Source organism: Ranitomeya imitator, chromosome 1 (genome assembly GCF_032444005.1).
Source record: "Ranitomeya imitator isolate aRanImi1 chromosome 1, aRanImi1.pri, whole genome shotgun sequence".
NCBI classification, from domain to species: Eukaryota; Metazoa; Chordata; class Amphibia; order Anura; family Dendrobatidae; genus Ranitomeya; species Ranitomeya imitator.
Window position 1 is genome coordinate 18,665,285 of NC_091282.1, and position 17,057 is coordinate 18,682,341.

A 17,057-nucleotide genomic window follows, 5' to 3' on the forward strand; every position below is an offset into this window, starting at 1 on the left:
TGTGTGGGGAGCTGTAGGGACATCATACTGTGTGTAGGGAGCTATAGGGACATCATACTGTGTGTGAGGAGCTGTAGGGACATCATACTGTGTGTGGGGAGCTGTAGGGACATCATACTGTGTGAGGGGAGCTGTAAGGACATCATACTGTGTGAGGGGAGCTGTAAGGACATCATACTGTGTGAGGGGAGCTGTAGGGACATCATACTGTGTGTGGGGAGCTGTAGCGACATCACTCTGTGTGTGGGGAGCTGTAGGTACATCATTCTGTGTGTAGGGAGCTGTAGGGACATCATACTGTGTGTAGGGAGCTATAGGGACATCATACTGTGTGTGAGGAGCTGTAGGGACATCATACTGTGTGTGGGGAGCTGTAGGGACATCATACTGTGTGAGGGAAGCTGTAGGTACATCATACTGTGTGTAGGGAGCTGTAAGGACATCACCCTGTGTGAGGGGAGCTGTAGGGACATCATACTGTGTGTGGGTAGCTGTGGGGACATCACTCTGTGTGTGGGGAGGTGTAGGTACATCATACTGTGTGTAGGGAGCTGTAGGGACATCATACTGTGTGTAGGGAGCTATAGGGACATCATACTGTGTGTGAGGAGCTGTAGGGACATCATACTGTGTGAGGGGAGCTGTAGCGACATCATACTGTGTGTGGGGAGCTGTAGAGACATCATACTGTGTGTATGGAGCTGTAGGGACATCATACTGTGTGTGGGGAGCTGTAGGAACATCATACTGTGTGAAGGGAGCTGTAGGGACATCATACTGTGTGAGGGGAGCTGTAGGGACATCATACTGTGTGTGGGGAGCTGTAGGGACATCATACTGTGTGTGGGGAGCTGTAGGGACATCATGCTCTGCGAGGGGAGCTGTAGGGACATCATACTGTGTGAGGGGAGCTGTAGGGACATCATACTGTGTGTGGGGAGCTGTAGGGACATCATACTGTGTGTGGGGAGCTGTAGGGACATCATGCTCTCGAGGGGAGCTGTAGGGACATCATACTGTGTGTGGGGAGCTGTAGGGACATCATACTGTGTGTGGGGAGCTGTAGGGACATCATACTGTGTGTGGGGAGCTGTAGGGACATCATGCTCTGCGAGGGGAGCTGTAGGGACATCATACTGTGTGAGGGGAGCTGTAGGGACATCATACTGTGTGTGGGGAGCTGTAGGGACATCATACTGTGTGTGGGGAGCTGTAGGGACATCATGCTCTCGAGGGGAGCTGTAGGGACATCATACTGTGTGTGGGGAGCTGTAGGGACATCATACTGTGTGTGGGGAGCTGTAGGTAAATCTTACTGTGTGAGGGGAGCAGTAGGGACATCATACTTTGTGTGGGGAGGCTGTGGGGCATCATACTGTGTGTGGGGAGGCGGTGGGAGCATCATACAGTGTGTGGGGAGCTGGGGGGGGCATCATACCGTGTGTGGGGAGGCTATAAGGACATCATACTGTGTGTGGGGAGGCTATGAGGGCATCATACTGTGTATGGGGAGGCTATAGGGGCATCATACTGGGTGGGGAGGCTATGAGGCATCATACTGTGTGTGTAGAGGCTGTGGGGGCATTATACTGTGTGTGGGGAGTTGTGGGGCATCATATTTTGTGTGTGGGGAGCTGTGGTGGGCATCATCCTATGAGTTGAGAGTTGTGGGGGGAATCATATTGTGTGTGTGGAGTTGTGGGGGGCATCATCCTGTAAGTAGAGAGTTGTGGGGGGCATCATCCTGTGAGTGGAGAGTTGTGGGGGGAATCATACTGTGTGTGGGGAGGCTGTGTGGGGCATTATACTGTGAGTGGAGAGTTGTGGGGCATCATCCTGTGTGTTGAGAGCTGTGGGGAGCATCAACCTGTGAGTGGGGAGCTGTGGGGGGCATCATCCTATGTGTGGGGAGCTGTGAGGGCATCATCCTGTGTGTGGAGAGCTGTGGGGGCATCATCCTGTGTGTGGGGAGCTGTGGGGGCATCCTCCTGTGTGTGGAGAGCTGTGGGGGCATCATCCTGTGTGTGGGGAGCTGTGGGGGCATCCTCCTGTGAGTGGAGAGTTGTGGGGCATCATCCTGTGTGTTGAGAGCTGTGAAGAGCATCAACCTGTGAGTGGGGAGCTGTGGGGGGTATCATACTATGTGTGGGGAGCTGTGGGGGGGCATCATCCTATGTGTGGGGAGAGGTGAGGGCATCATCCTGTGTGTGGAGAGCTGTGGGGGCATCATCCTGTGTGTGGGGAGCTGTGGGGACATCCTCCTCTGTGTGGAGAGCTGTGGGGGCATCATCCTGTGTGTGGGAAGCTGTGGGGACATCCTCCTGTGTGTGGAGAGCTGTGGGGGCATCATCCTGTGTGTGGGGAGCTGTGGGGGCATCCTCCTGTGTGTGAAGAGTTGTGGGAGGAATCATACTGTGTGTGGGGAGCTGTAAGGACATCGTACTGTGTGTGGGGAGGCTATGAGGGCATCATCTAGTGTGTTTGAAGCTGTGGGGGGCATCATCCTGTGTGTGGGGAGCTGTGGGGGGGCATCATCCTGTGTGTGGAGAGTTGTCGGGGGAATCTTACTGCGTGTGGGGGGCATCATCCTGTGTGTGGGGAGTTGCGGGGGGCATCATCCTGTGTGTGGGGAGTTGTGGGGGGCATCATACTGTGTGTGGGGAGTTGTGGGGGGCATCATACTGTGTGTGGGGATATGCGGGGGGCATCATCCTGTGTGTGGGGAGTTGTGGGGGGCATCATCCTGTGTGTGGGGGGTTGTGGGGGGCATCATACTGTGTGTGGGGATATGTGGGGGGCATCATACTGTGTGTGGGGATATGTGGGGGGCATCGTCCTGTGTGTGGGGAGCTGTGGGGGGCATCATCCTGTGTGTGGGGAGCTGTGGGGGGCATCATCCTGTATGTGGGGATATGTGGGGGGCATCGTCCTGTGTGTGGGGAGCTGTGGGGGGCATCGTCCTGTGTGTGGGGAGCTATGGGGGGCATCATCCTGTATGTGGGGAACTGTGGGGGGCATCATCCTGTGTGTGGGGAGCTGTGGGGGGCACCATACTGTGTGAGATGTGTTAGGGGCTGTTGTCAGTCTTCGTTCCTTTGTGGGCCGATCCATAGATACACACATGGAGCTTTGTACTTACATGCTGCCATTGGTCCAGTATTAGTGGCCGATATCGCAGGAAGAACTTTAGTGGGAAAGACTCGGGGTCCGGCCAGGTGGATGGTGTTTGCCAGGTGACCTCCAGCCTTCGGGGGTTCTTATGGACGGGCTTCGCCAGCACATTTTCTGGGGGGTCGGGTTTCACTGTGGATAAAAAATACAACTTTAGACCATCAATGTAGTTACCCGACCCTAGAGCCTGAAGCTTTCTATTCACAGTTCAGCAGTTGGTGCTCCAGAGCTGCGGTTCCTCCAGTATCAGGACACTGTAACCAGTCAGCCATTGTCCGGTCACTGACACTTCCCTCCTCTTTAATTCCTAGTAATGTAGGAACGGCCACGTAACACCTCGGGAGTCTGGAAATCAAACCGCTCCTCGGAAAGCTGCCATTCATTACAATGGACGTCCCTGCAGGAGAGATCTGATGGACGGCGGCGTCAGCTCCGATAACACCGAGCCGAACCGCACAAAAAATCACTCATTATAATGAAATACACATCTCATCATTTAGGGGAAAGTTTATTTTTTCTACACATGTAAACATGGCGCAAACACCGCACCACGAATATTATTCACTGCAGTAATGAGCAGAACAGCAGGCGAGTGAATCCCCGAAACAACCGTTATATAGAGATATAAAGGTATAACGTCAGCAAACACCGCCCTGATCAGAGGGGCAAACAAGGGGCATGGAAATATCAGCCCCAACGGATAAAACTCTGACACCATCGCTGGGGCCCAGTTATCACTGAATCAAAAGGTAATATGGACAAGAATATAACTAATATAATACTGCTCCTATGTACAAGAATATAACTACTATAATACTGCCCCTATGTACAAGAATATAACTACTATAATACTGCTCCTATGTACAAGAATATAACTACTATAATACTGCCCCTATGTACAAGAATATAACTACTATAATACTGCTCCTATGTACAAGAATATAACTACTATAATACTGTCCCCTATGTACAAGAATATAACTACTATAATACTGCTCCTATGTACAAGAATATAACTACTATAATACTGCCCCTATGTACAAGAATATAACTACTATAATACTGCTCCTATGTACAAGAATATAACTACTATAATACTGCTCCTATGTACAAGAATATAACTACTATAATACTGCTCCTATGTACAAGAATATAACTACTATAATACTGCCCCTATGTACAAGAATATAACTACTATAATACTGCTCCTATGTACAAGAATATAACTACTATAATACTGCCCCTATGTACAAGAATATAACTACTATAATACTGCCCCTATGTACAAGAATATAACTACTATAATACTGCTCCTATGTACAAGAATATAACTACTATAATACTGCTCCTATGTACAAGAATATAACTACTATAATACTGCTCCTATGTACAAGAATATAACTACTATAATACTGCCCCTATGTACAAGAATATAACTACTATAATACTGCTCCTATGTACAAGAATATAACTACTATAATACTGCCCCTATGTACAAGAATATAACTACTATAATACTGCTCCTATGTACAAGAATATAACTACTATAATACTGTCCCTATGTACAAGAATATAACTACTATAATACTGCTCCTTGTACAAGAATATAACTACTATAATACTACTCCTATGTACAAGAATATAACTACTATAATACTGCCCCCTATGTACAAGAATATAACTACTATAATACTGCTCCTATGTACAAGAATATAACTACTATAATATTGCTCCTATGTACAAGAATATAACGACTATAATACTGCCCCCTATGTACAAGAATATAACTACTATAATACTGCTCATATGTACAAGAATATAACTACTATAATACTGCTCCTATGTACAAGAATATAACTACTATAATACTGCTCCTATGTACAAGAATATAACTACTATAATACTGCTCCCTATGTACAAAAATATAACTACTATAATACTGCTCCTATGTACAAGAATATAACTACTATAATACTGCCCCCTATGTACAAGAATATAACTACTATAATATTGCTCCTATGTACAAGAATATAACTACTATAATACTGCCCCTATGTACAAGAATATAACTACTATAATACTGCTCCTATGTACAAGAATATAACTACTATAATACTGTCCCTATGTACAAGAATATAACTACTATAATACTGTCCCTATGTACAAGAATATAACTACTATAATATTGCCCCTATGTACAAGAATATAACTACTATAATACTGCCCCTATGTACAAGAATATAACTACTATAATACTGCTCCTTATGTACAAGAATATAACTACTATAATACTGCCCCTATGTACAAGAATATAACTACTATAATACTGCCCCTATGTACAAGAATATAACTACTATAATACTGCTCCTATGTACAAGAATATAACTACTATAATACTGTCCCTATGTACAAGAATATAACTACTATAATACTGCTCCTTGTACAAGAATATAACTACTATAATACTGCTCCTTATGTACAAGAATATAACTACTATAATACTGCTCCTATGTACAAGAATATAACTACTATAATACTGCTCCTTATGTACAAGAATATAACTACTATAATACTGCCCCTATGTACAAGAATATAACTACTATAATACTGCCCCTATGTACAAGAATATAACTACTATAATACTGCTCCTATGTACAAGAATATAACTACTATAATAGTGTCCCTATGTACAAGAATATAACTACTATAATACTGCTCCTTGTACAAGAATATAACTACTATAATACTGCTCCTATGTACAAGAATATAACTACTATAATACTGCCCCCTATGTACAAGAATATAACTACTATAATACCGCTCCTATGTACAAGAATATAACTACTATAATATTGCTCCTATGTACAAGAATATAACTACTATAATACTGCCCCCTATGTACAAGAATATAACTACTATAATACTGCTCATATGTACAAGAATATAACTACTATAATACTGCTCCTATGTACAAGAATATAACTACTATAATACTGCTCCTATGTACAAGAATATAACTACTATAATACTGCTCCCTATGCACAAAAATATAACTACTATAATACTGCTCCTATGTACAAGAATATAACTACTATAATACTGCCCCCTATGTACAAGACTATAACTACTATAATATTGCTCCTATGTACAAGAATATAACCACTATAATACTGCTCCTATGTACAAGAATATAACTACTATAATACTGCTTCTATATACAAGAATATAACTACTATAATACTGCTCCTATGTACAAGAATATAACTACTATAATACTGCTCCTATGTACAAGAATATAACTACTATAATACTGCTCCTATGTACAAGAATATAGCTTCTATAATACTGCTCCTATGTACAAGAATATAACTACTATAATACTGCCCCTATGTACGGGAATATAACTACTATAATACTGCTCCTATGTACAAGAATATAACTACTATAATACTGCTCCTATGTACAAGAATATAGCTACAATAATACTGCTCCTATGTACAAGAATATAACTACAATAATACTGCCCCTATGTACAAGAATATAACTACTATAATACTGCTCCTATGTACAAGAATATAACTACTATAATACTGCTCCTATGTACAAGAATATAACTACTATAATACTGCCCCTATGTACAAGAATATAACTACTATAATACTGCTCCTATGTACAAGAATATAACTACTATAATACTGCTCCTATGTACAAGAATATAACTACTATAATACTGCCCCTATGTACAAGAATATAACTACTATAATACTGCTCCTATGTACAAGAATATAACTACTATAATACTGCTCCTATGTACAAGAATATAACTACTATAATACTGCCCCTATGTACAAGAATATAACTACTATAATACTGCCCCCTATGTACAAGAATATAACTACTATAATACTGCTCCTATATACAAGAATATATCTACTATAATACTGCTCCTATGTACAAGAATATAACTAGTATAATACTGCCCCTATGTACAAGAATATAACCACTATAATACTGCTCCTATGTACAAGAATATAACTACTATAATACTGCCCCTATGTACAAGAATATAACTACTATAATACTGCTCCTATGTACAAGAATATAACTACTATAATACTGTCCCTATGTAGAAGAATATAACTACTATAATACTGCTCCTATGTACAAGAATATAACTACTATAATACTGTCCCTATGTAGAAGAATATAACTACTATAATACTGCCCCTATGTAGAAGAATATAACTACTATAATACTGTCCCTATGTACAAGAATATAACTACTATAATACTGCTCCTATGTACAAGAATATAACTACTATAATACTGCTCCTATGTACAAGAATATAACTACTATAATACTGCCCCTATGTACAAGAATATAACTACTATAATACTGCTCCTATGTACAAGAATATAACTACTATAATACTGCTCCTATGTACAAGAATATAACTACTATAATACTGCCCCTATGTACAAGAATATAACTACTATAATACTGCTCCTATGTACAAGAATATAACTACTATAATACGGCTCCTATGTACAAGAATATAACTACTATAATACTGCCCCTATGTACAAGAATATAACTACTATAATACTGCCCCCTATGTACAAGAATATAACTACTATAATACTGCTCCTATATACAAGAATATATCTACTATAATACTGCTCCTATGTACAAGAATATAACTAGTATAATACTGCCCCTATGTACAAGAATATAACCACTATAATACTGCTCCTATGTACAAGAATATAACTACTATAATACTGCCCCTATGTACAAGAATATAACTACTATAATACTGCTCCTATGTACAAGAATATAACTACTATAATACTGTCCCTATGTAGAAGAATATAACTACTATAATACTGCTCCTATGTACAAGAATATAACTACTATAATACTGTCCCTATGTAGAAGAATATAACTACTATAATACTGCCCCTATGTAGAAGAATATAACTACTATAATACTGTCCCTATGTACAAGAATATAACTACTATAATACTGCCTCTATGTACAAGAATATAACTACTATAATACTGCTCCTATGTACAAGAATATAACTACTCTAATACTGCCCCTATATACAAGAATATAAGTACTATAATACTGTTCCTATGTACAAGAATATAACTACTATAATACTGCCCCTATGTACAAGAATATAACTACTATAATACTGCTCCTATGTACAAGAATATAACTACTATAATACTGCCCCTATGTACAAGAACATAACTACTATAATACTGCCCCTATGTACAAGAATATAACTACTATAATACTGCCCCTATGTACAGGAATATAACTACTATAATACTGCTCCTATGTACAAGAATATAACTACTATAATACTGCCCCTATGTACAAGAATATAACTACTATAATACTGCTATGTACAAGAATATAACTACTATAATACTGCCCCTATGTACAGGAATATAACTACTATAATACTGCTCCCTATGTACAAGAATATAACTACTATAATACTGCCCCTGTGTACAAGAATATAACTACTATAATACTGCCCCTATATAGAAGAATATAACTACTATAATACTGCTCCTATGTACAAGACTATAACTACTATAATACTGCTCCCTATGTACAAGAATATAACTACTATAATACTGCCCCTGTGTACAAGAATATAACTACTATAATACTGCCCCTATATAGAAGAATATAACTACTATAATACTGCCCCTATGTACAAGACTATAACTACTATAATACTGCTCCTATGTACAAGAATATAACTACTATAATACTGCTCCTATGTACAAGACTATAACTACTATAATACTGCCCCTATGTACAAGAATATAACTACTATAATACTGCCCCTATGTACAGGAATATAACTACTATAATACTGCCCCTATGTACAGGAATATAACTACTATAATACTGCCCCTATGTACAAGAATATAACTACTATAATACTGCCCCTATGTACAGGAATATAACTACTATAATACTGCTCCTATGCAGAAGACTATATCTGCTATACTACGTCTGCCCCCTTGGAGATGATGGGGTTACAGCGTGCTCCGAGGTTTGGCGGTATTGTGGAGCAGTCAGCCGGCAGTATGAGGAGGAGAATGTCAGTGAGCCATAAACCCTCCGCAGTTTCACAGCCAGGTCTAAATGTTCTGCTTCCCATGTCTTTCCAATTTAATTAGTTTTATTGGCGCCGCAGTCACATGTGCTGCCAGATGAGCGGTAAGCCAAGGCAATTAAAGGCATGGCGGTTTTCTCCGGACGAGCTGTGTGCCACAGGGGCGGCTGATCGGTGATACTTCGGAGTCTGCAGCGTGAGCACCACTGACGCTTCCTGTGGAATGGCGCTATTACCTATGGTGAACTCGTCGAAGCTGATGGTGGCGGAGCTCTTCCCCAGGGCGTTGGACGCCACGATGGTCACTTCATACTTCATGGTGGAGAAGAGGCGGCTGTACTTGATGTGACAGCGGTTTTTGGGGAAGGGGTCCCTCTCGCAGTAGAGCTGTGTGGCGCCATGTCTGGAAGAAGACGGAGGAATACATATCACCCCACCGATTACACAAAGCGGGGGCACAGTGGAGGGGTCACTTACATACAGGAGCATCTGTACACAAGAAGTATCACTCCCATCATCCCACAATCCCAGGTATACTCTGTATAAAGAGTGGTCGGGTGATGAGGGGAACACATTAGGTGTAAAGCTGGACGATGGGGATAATTAAGAAAAAAGGAATGATGGGAGTTACACATCCTGTCCTGTATAATGGGAGTCATACTCCTTCTTATATCTTGTGGATGATGGGAGTGATACACCCTGCATACACGGCTGAGCGCATAGCTCCTGGCATTCCTCTAATGCTCACGTTTTTGGTAGGGGGTGTACATACTTAACAGTGATGTTGAAATAGTTGGGGATGTTGGTCGGACTCGGAAGATGCCAACTGCAGTAGAAGGAGGCTGGATAGTTATTAGAGCGGCACATCAGCACCGGCTCCTTAGGAGGGTCTGCAAGAAAGAGAGGGAAGGCAAGGGTTAATAATGTCCGGAATGTAACAAGAACCGCCCTGTAATGTGTGATAATACCGCATACACCACCTGCTCCATAGTAGAATACACCGCTCTTTGCTCTATGGTTGGACAGTGACACGAGTTTTTGCATTTTTGCCGCTTACCACAATCAGGATTCACTATTATCTCGTGGCTAATGGCTTAAAGTGCCGACTCTCAGCTTCAATTTATGGGGATTCACCTCCTAATTGGAGGAAGGGTTTAGGAATTACAGCTCTAAAATATGGAGCTGCCTCTTGTTAAAGTAGTTAAGACAATTATCTCAAATGCTCGTTTACTGGCTGTATGGGCTTTTTTTTTGTATCACCAATTAAGCAGCTAAAAGGTCTGGAGCTGATTCCAGGTGTGGCATTTGCATTTGGCAACTGTTGTTGTGAACCCACAACATGCGGCCAAATGAGCTCTCAATTGAGGAGAAACAGACCATCATTAGGCTGAGAAAAAAAAAGAAGAAATCCATCAGAGAGAGGAAAAATGTTGTCAAATCAACAGTTCAGGATAATCTGCAAAAGATTGAGAGCTCTGGTGAGCTGGGAACTAAAAAAGGCATGGACGTCCACAGAAGACACCAGTGGTGGATGATTGCGGAATCATTTCCATGGTGAAGAAAAAACCCTTCGCAACATCCACCCAAGTGAAGAATGCTTTCCAAGAAGTCGATGTCTCAGTAGCTAAGTCTATCCTACAGAGAAGACGTCATGAGAACAGATACTGAGGGGTCTCGCCACAAGGTGCAGACCATTAATCAGCCGGAAAATGGAAAGGCCAGATTACACTTTGGCATAAAAAACATCTAAAGAAGCCGCCCAGTTCTAGAAAAGCAAAACTAAGATCAACCTGTTCCAGAATGATGTAAAGCAGAAAGTCTGGAGAAGACTTGGAGCGGCTCATGATCCTTGGTACATCCTCTGTGACACATGGTGGAGGTGATATGATGGCGCAGGCATATATGGCCTCGAGTGGCACCGGGTCACTAGTGGTTATGGATGATGTGACTGAAGACAAGCAGCCGGATGAATCCTGTGTATACAGGGCCATACTTTCTGCCCTGATCCACCCAAATGCAGCGAGGTTGTTTGGACAACGCTTCACAGAACAGATGGACAATGACCCAAAACAACCTGCGAAAGCAAAGAATTGGAAAGTTCTGCAATGGCCGAGTCCTCACCAGATCTCAGCCCCATTGAGCAGCATTTCACAAGCAGAAGACAGAAAAAGGCAGAAAGAGTCACAAACCAGTGAGAACCAAAGTCACTGCAGTAAAGGCGGCAAAGCCTCACACAGACCAGCGATGACGACGGCCATGGCCTCCAGACCACAGGCCGTCATTGGTGCAAAGCCTCACACCAGAGGAAACCAGCAATGATGATGATGGTCATGGCCACCAGACTTTAAGCCGTCATTGCTGCAAAGCATCACACCAGAGGAGATCAGCGATGGTGACGGTCATGGACTTCAGGCCATCACTTTACAATGCCTCACACAGGATGAGACCAGCGATGGTGACGGCCATGGCCACCAGACTCCAAGCCGTCATTGCTGCAAAGCCTCACACCGGAAATCAGTGATGGTGACGGCCATGGACTTCAGGCCGTCATTATACAAAGCCTCACACAGGAGACCTGTGATGTTGACGGCCATGGCCACGAGACTTCAAGCCGTCAATATACAAAGCCTCACACAGGAGACCAGTGACTTTGACGGCCATGGCCACCAGACTTCAAGCCGTCAATATACAAATCCTCGTATAGGAAGAGACCAGCGATGGGTGAAGGCCATGGCCACCAGAGTTTAGGCCGTCATTATACAAAGCCTCACACAGGAGGAGACCAGCAATGGTGACGGCCATGGCCACCAGAGTTTAGGCCGTCATTATACAAAGCCTCACACAGGAGGAGACCAGTGATGGTGACGGCCATGGCCACCAGAGTTTAGGCCGTCATTATACAAAGCCTCACACAGGAGGAGACCAGTGATGTTGACGGCCATGGCCACCAGATTTCAAGCCTTTAATATACAAAGCTTCACACAGGAAGAAACCAGCAATGGTGACGGCCATGGCCAACAGAGTTTAGGTTGTCATTATTCAAAACCTCACACAGGAGGAGACCAGTGATGGTGATGGCCATGGCCACCAGACTTCAAGCCGTCATTGCTGCAAAGCCTCACACCGAAGGAAACCAGAGATGGTGACGGCCATGGACTTCAGGCAGTCATTATACAATGCCTCACACAGGAGGAGACCAGCGATGGTGATGGCCATGGCCACCAGACTTCAAGCTGTCATTGCTGCAAAGCCTCACACCTGAGATCAGTGATGTTGACAGCCATGGACTTCAGGCAGTCATTATACAACGCCTCACACAGGAGGAGACCAGCGATGGTGACGGCCATGGCCACAAGACTTCAAGCTGTCAATATACAAAGCCTCACACAGGAGGACACCAGAAATAGTGACAGCCATGGCCAGCAAACTTTAGGCCATCATTCTACAAAGCCTCACACAGGAGGACACCAGCGATGGTGATGGCCATGGCCATCAGACTTCAAGCCATCGTTGCTGGAGAGGATTAAGGGTTAAATATCAACATTTTATTTATGGTAAAGTTAATTTGCCCAATTAGTGCTGAGCCCCTGAAATGAGGATTTGTAGGAAAATGGCTGCGATTCCTAAAGGCATTACTCCTGAAAGTGTCCACATCAATTGTACCAGTTGTTTCATTTTACATCCAAAGCAGCAATAATATAGCGACCTGCAGAGCTGAAATCATGAAGATTCGGGCACTGGTATAACACTCCGCTCACCGCTCTGCAGTGTTACTGACTATTCCTAGATAGATCTTTACATTCTGAGATCATTTATCTCCTTTTATTAAAAGCCGATTTTTCCTACGGTAACAAAACAATTTAATAAACTTTCTTTCCATCGATCGCAGTCGGCGCTCGGAGACCGTTTTCTCGTGATTTGTTGGGATCTGAGCCGTTCTCTCTGCCGGTTCAGACACGTTCTCTATAGTGTAAAATACTTAATATTTTCATTTCTGTATTTATTGGATTTGATATTTTCTTGACGAATCCCCGACATGTAGGGCAGAGGGGACTTCAAGGAATAAACGCTTTTTAGCGTCTAGTGAAACATTCTGGAATTTTGAGATTCATTTCAGGCGTTACTTCCTTGTGACCACTGTTATAGAGAAGGAGCCTAACTTTCCTGCCGCCTCTGTGCTCCTTAAATTTACACTGAATTGTTACTGTTTATCTGGTTCTTAAATAGAAAAGGAGTTAAATTTCCAAATGTTCTTACTTTTTTCTTCATTTTCTTGATGTAAAGTGTCTGCCTCTCGCTCCCGTGCTGACCGGTCTGCAAAATCTGACACTAAGGCATCAAAACTCTGCATCTGGCTCCCTCCGCTCTCACTCTCCTCTCAGTGTTAGGTATGGCAGCAGGAGAAGCAGAGGTCAGAAGAGGAATATATGTTCTCTGGGAGGGCAGAGAAAACGGACTGTGGCTAGGAAGGAAGGGGCGAGCCGGCAGAAATGAAGACGTCCTGATACATGAAGACTAAGCCTGGCATCAGCTACCTGGTCATACAAGCCTCACTCCTAGCATGTACTACTCGGGTGACGTACACCTTACACCCAGCCCATAATTCTGTGAAAGATCTCACATCCAGCCTGTATTACTGGGAGAGACACACAGAGCTCACATCCAGCCTATATTACTGGGGGAGATACAAAGACCTAACATCCAGCCTATATTACTGGAAAAAAAACACAAACCTCACATCCAGCCTATATTACTGGGAGAGACACACAGACCTCACATCCTGCCTATATTACTGGGAGACACACAGAGCTCACATCCAGCCCATATGACTGGGAGACACACAGATCTCACATCCAGCCTATATTACTGGGAGTCACACAGAGCTCACATCCAGCCTATATTACAGGGAGACACACAGACCTCACATCCAGCCTATATTACTGGGAGACACACATACCTCACATCCAGCCTATATTACAGGGAGAGACACACAGACCTCACAATCAGTCTATATTACTGAGACACACAGACCTCACATCCAGCCTATCCTACTGGGAGAGACACACAGACCTCACATCCAGCGTATATTACTCAGGGGAGACACACAGACCTCACATCCAGACTATATTACTGAGAGAGACACACAGACCTCACATCCAGCCTATATTACTGGGAGAGACACACAGACCTCACATCCAGCCTATATTACTGGGAGAGACACACAGAGCTCACATCCAGCCTATATTACTGGGAGACACACAGAGATCACATCCAGCCTATATTACTGGGAGAGACACACAGAGCTCACATCCAGCCTATATTACTGGGAGAGACACACAGAGCTCACATCCAGCCTATATTACTGGGAGAGACACACCGACCTCACATCGAGCTTATATTACTGGGAGAGACACACAGATCTCACATCCAGCCTATATTACTGGGAGACACACAGAGATCACATCCAGCCTATATTACTGGGAGAGACACACAGAGCTCACATCCAGCCTATATTACTGGGAGAGACACACAGAGCTCACATCCAGCCTATATTACTGGGAGAGACACACAGAGCTCACATTCAGCCTATATTACTGGGAGAGACAAACAGATCTCACATCCAGCCTATATTACTGGGATAGACACACAGACCTCACATCCAGACTATATTACAGGGAGAGACACACAGACCTCACATCCAGCCTTTATTACTGGGAGACACACAGACCTCACATCCAGCCTATATTACTGGGAGAGACACACAGACCTCACATCCAGCCTATATTACTGGGAGAGACACACAGACCTCACATCCAGCCTTTATTACTGGGAGAGACACACAGACCTCACATCCAGCCTATAATACTGGGAGAGACACACAGGTCTCACATCCAACCTATATTACAGAGAGACACACAGACCTCACATCCAGCCTATATTACAGGGAGACACACAGACCTCACATCCAGCCTATATTACTGGGAGAGACACACAAACCTCACATCCAGCCTATATTACTGGGAGAGACACAAAGGCCTCACATCCAGCCTATATTACTGGGAGAGACACACAGACCTTACATCCAGCCTATATTACAGGGAGACACACAGACCTCACAACCAGTCTATATTACTGGGAGAGACACACAGATCTCACATCCAGCCTGTATTACTGGGAGAGACACACAGACCTCACATCCAGCCTATATTACTGGGAGACACAGACCTCACATCCAGCCTATATTACTGGGAGAGACACACAGAGCTCACATCCAGCCTATATTACTGGAAGAGACACAGACCTCACATCCAGCCTATATTACTGGGAGACACACAGAGCTCACATCCAGCCTATATTACTGGGAGAGACACAGACCTCACATCCAGCCTATATTACTGGGAGACACACAGAGCTCACATCCAGCCTATATTACTGGGAGACACACAGACCTCACATCCAGCCTATATTACTGGGAGACACACAGACCTCACATTCAGCCTATATTACTGGGAGACACACACAGACCTCACATCCAGCCTATATTACTGGGAGACACACAGAGCTCACATCCAGCTCATATTACTGGGAGACACACAGATCTCACATCCAGCCTATATTACTGGGAGTCACACAGAGCTCACATCCAGCCTATATTACAGGGAGACACACAGACCTCACATCCAGCCTATATTACTGGGAGACACACATACCTCACATCCAGCCTATATTACAGGGAGAGACACACAGACCTCACAATCAGTCTATATTACTGAGACACACAGACCTCACATCCAGCCTATCCTACTGGGAGAGACACACAGACCTCACATCCAGCGTATATTACTCAGGGGAGACACACAGACCTCACATCCAGACTATATTACTGAGAGAGACACACAGACCTCACATCCAGTCTATATTACTGGGAGAGACACACAGACCTCACATCCAGCCTATATTACTGGGAGAGACACACAGAGCTCACATCCAGCCTATATTACTGGGAGACACACAGAGATCACATCCAGCCTATATTACTGGGAGAGACACACAGAGCTCACATCCAGCCTATATTACTGGGAGAGACACACAGAGCTCACATCCAGCCTATATTACTGGGAGAGACACACCGACCTCACATCGAGCTTATATTACTGGGAGAGACACACAGATCTCACATCCAGCCTATATTACTGGGAGACACACAGAGATCACATCCAGCCTATATTACTGGGAGAGACACACAGAGCTCACATCCAGCCTATATTACTGGGAGAGACACACAGAGCTCACATCCAGCCTATATTACTGGGAGAGACACACAGAGCTCACATTCAGCCTATATTACTGGGAGAGACACACAGATCTCACATCCAGCCTATATTACTGGGATAGACACACAGACCTCACATCCAGACTATATTACAGGGAGAGACACACAGACCTCACATCCAGCCTTTATTACTGGGAGACACACAGACCTCACATCCAGCCTATATTACTGGGAGACACACAGAGCTCACATCCAGCCTATATTACTGGGAGATACACACAGAACTCACATCCAGCCTATATTACTGGGAGAGACACACAGACCTCACATCCAGCCTATATTACTGGGAGAGACACACAGACCTCACATCCAGCCTATATTACTGGGAGAGACACACAGACCTCACATCCAGCCTATATTACTGGGAGAGACACACAGACCTCACATCCAGCCTTTATTACTGGGA

General features: G+C 43.6%; 1 protein-coding gene across 3 annotated transcripts in view; it reads right to left on the bottom strand.

Moving 5' to 3' along the window:
• The window catches only part of CNTFR (ciliary neurotrophic factor receptor), a 614,589-nt gene that overhangs the window by 94,542 nt on the left and 502,990 nt on the right, over positions 1 to 17,057 (bottom strand). For all 3 annotated transcript variants that reach the window (XM_069745854.1, XM_069745853.1, XM_069745852.1), the window contains exons 7-9: positions 10,091 to 10,208; positions 9,555 to 9,721; positions 3,140 to 3,303 (exon numbers count right to left, since the gene is read on the bottom strand). In XM_069745854.1, coding sequence (XP_069601955.1) covers positions 3,140 to 3,303; positions 9,555 to 9,721; positions 10,091 to 10,208 — 449 coding nt within the window. The remainder of the gene's footprint in view (positions 1 to 3,139; positions 3,304 to 9,554; positions 9,722 to 10,090; positions 10,209 to 17,057) is intronic.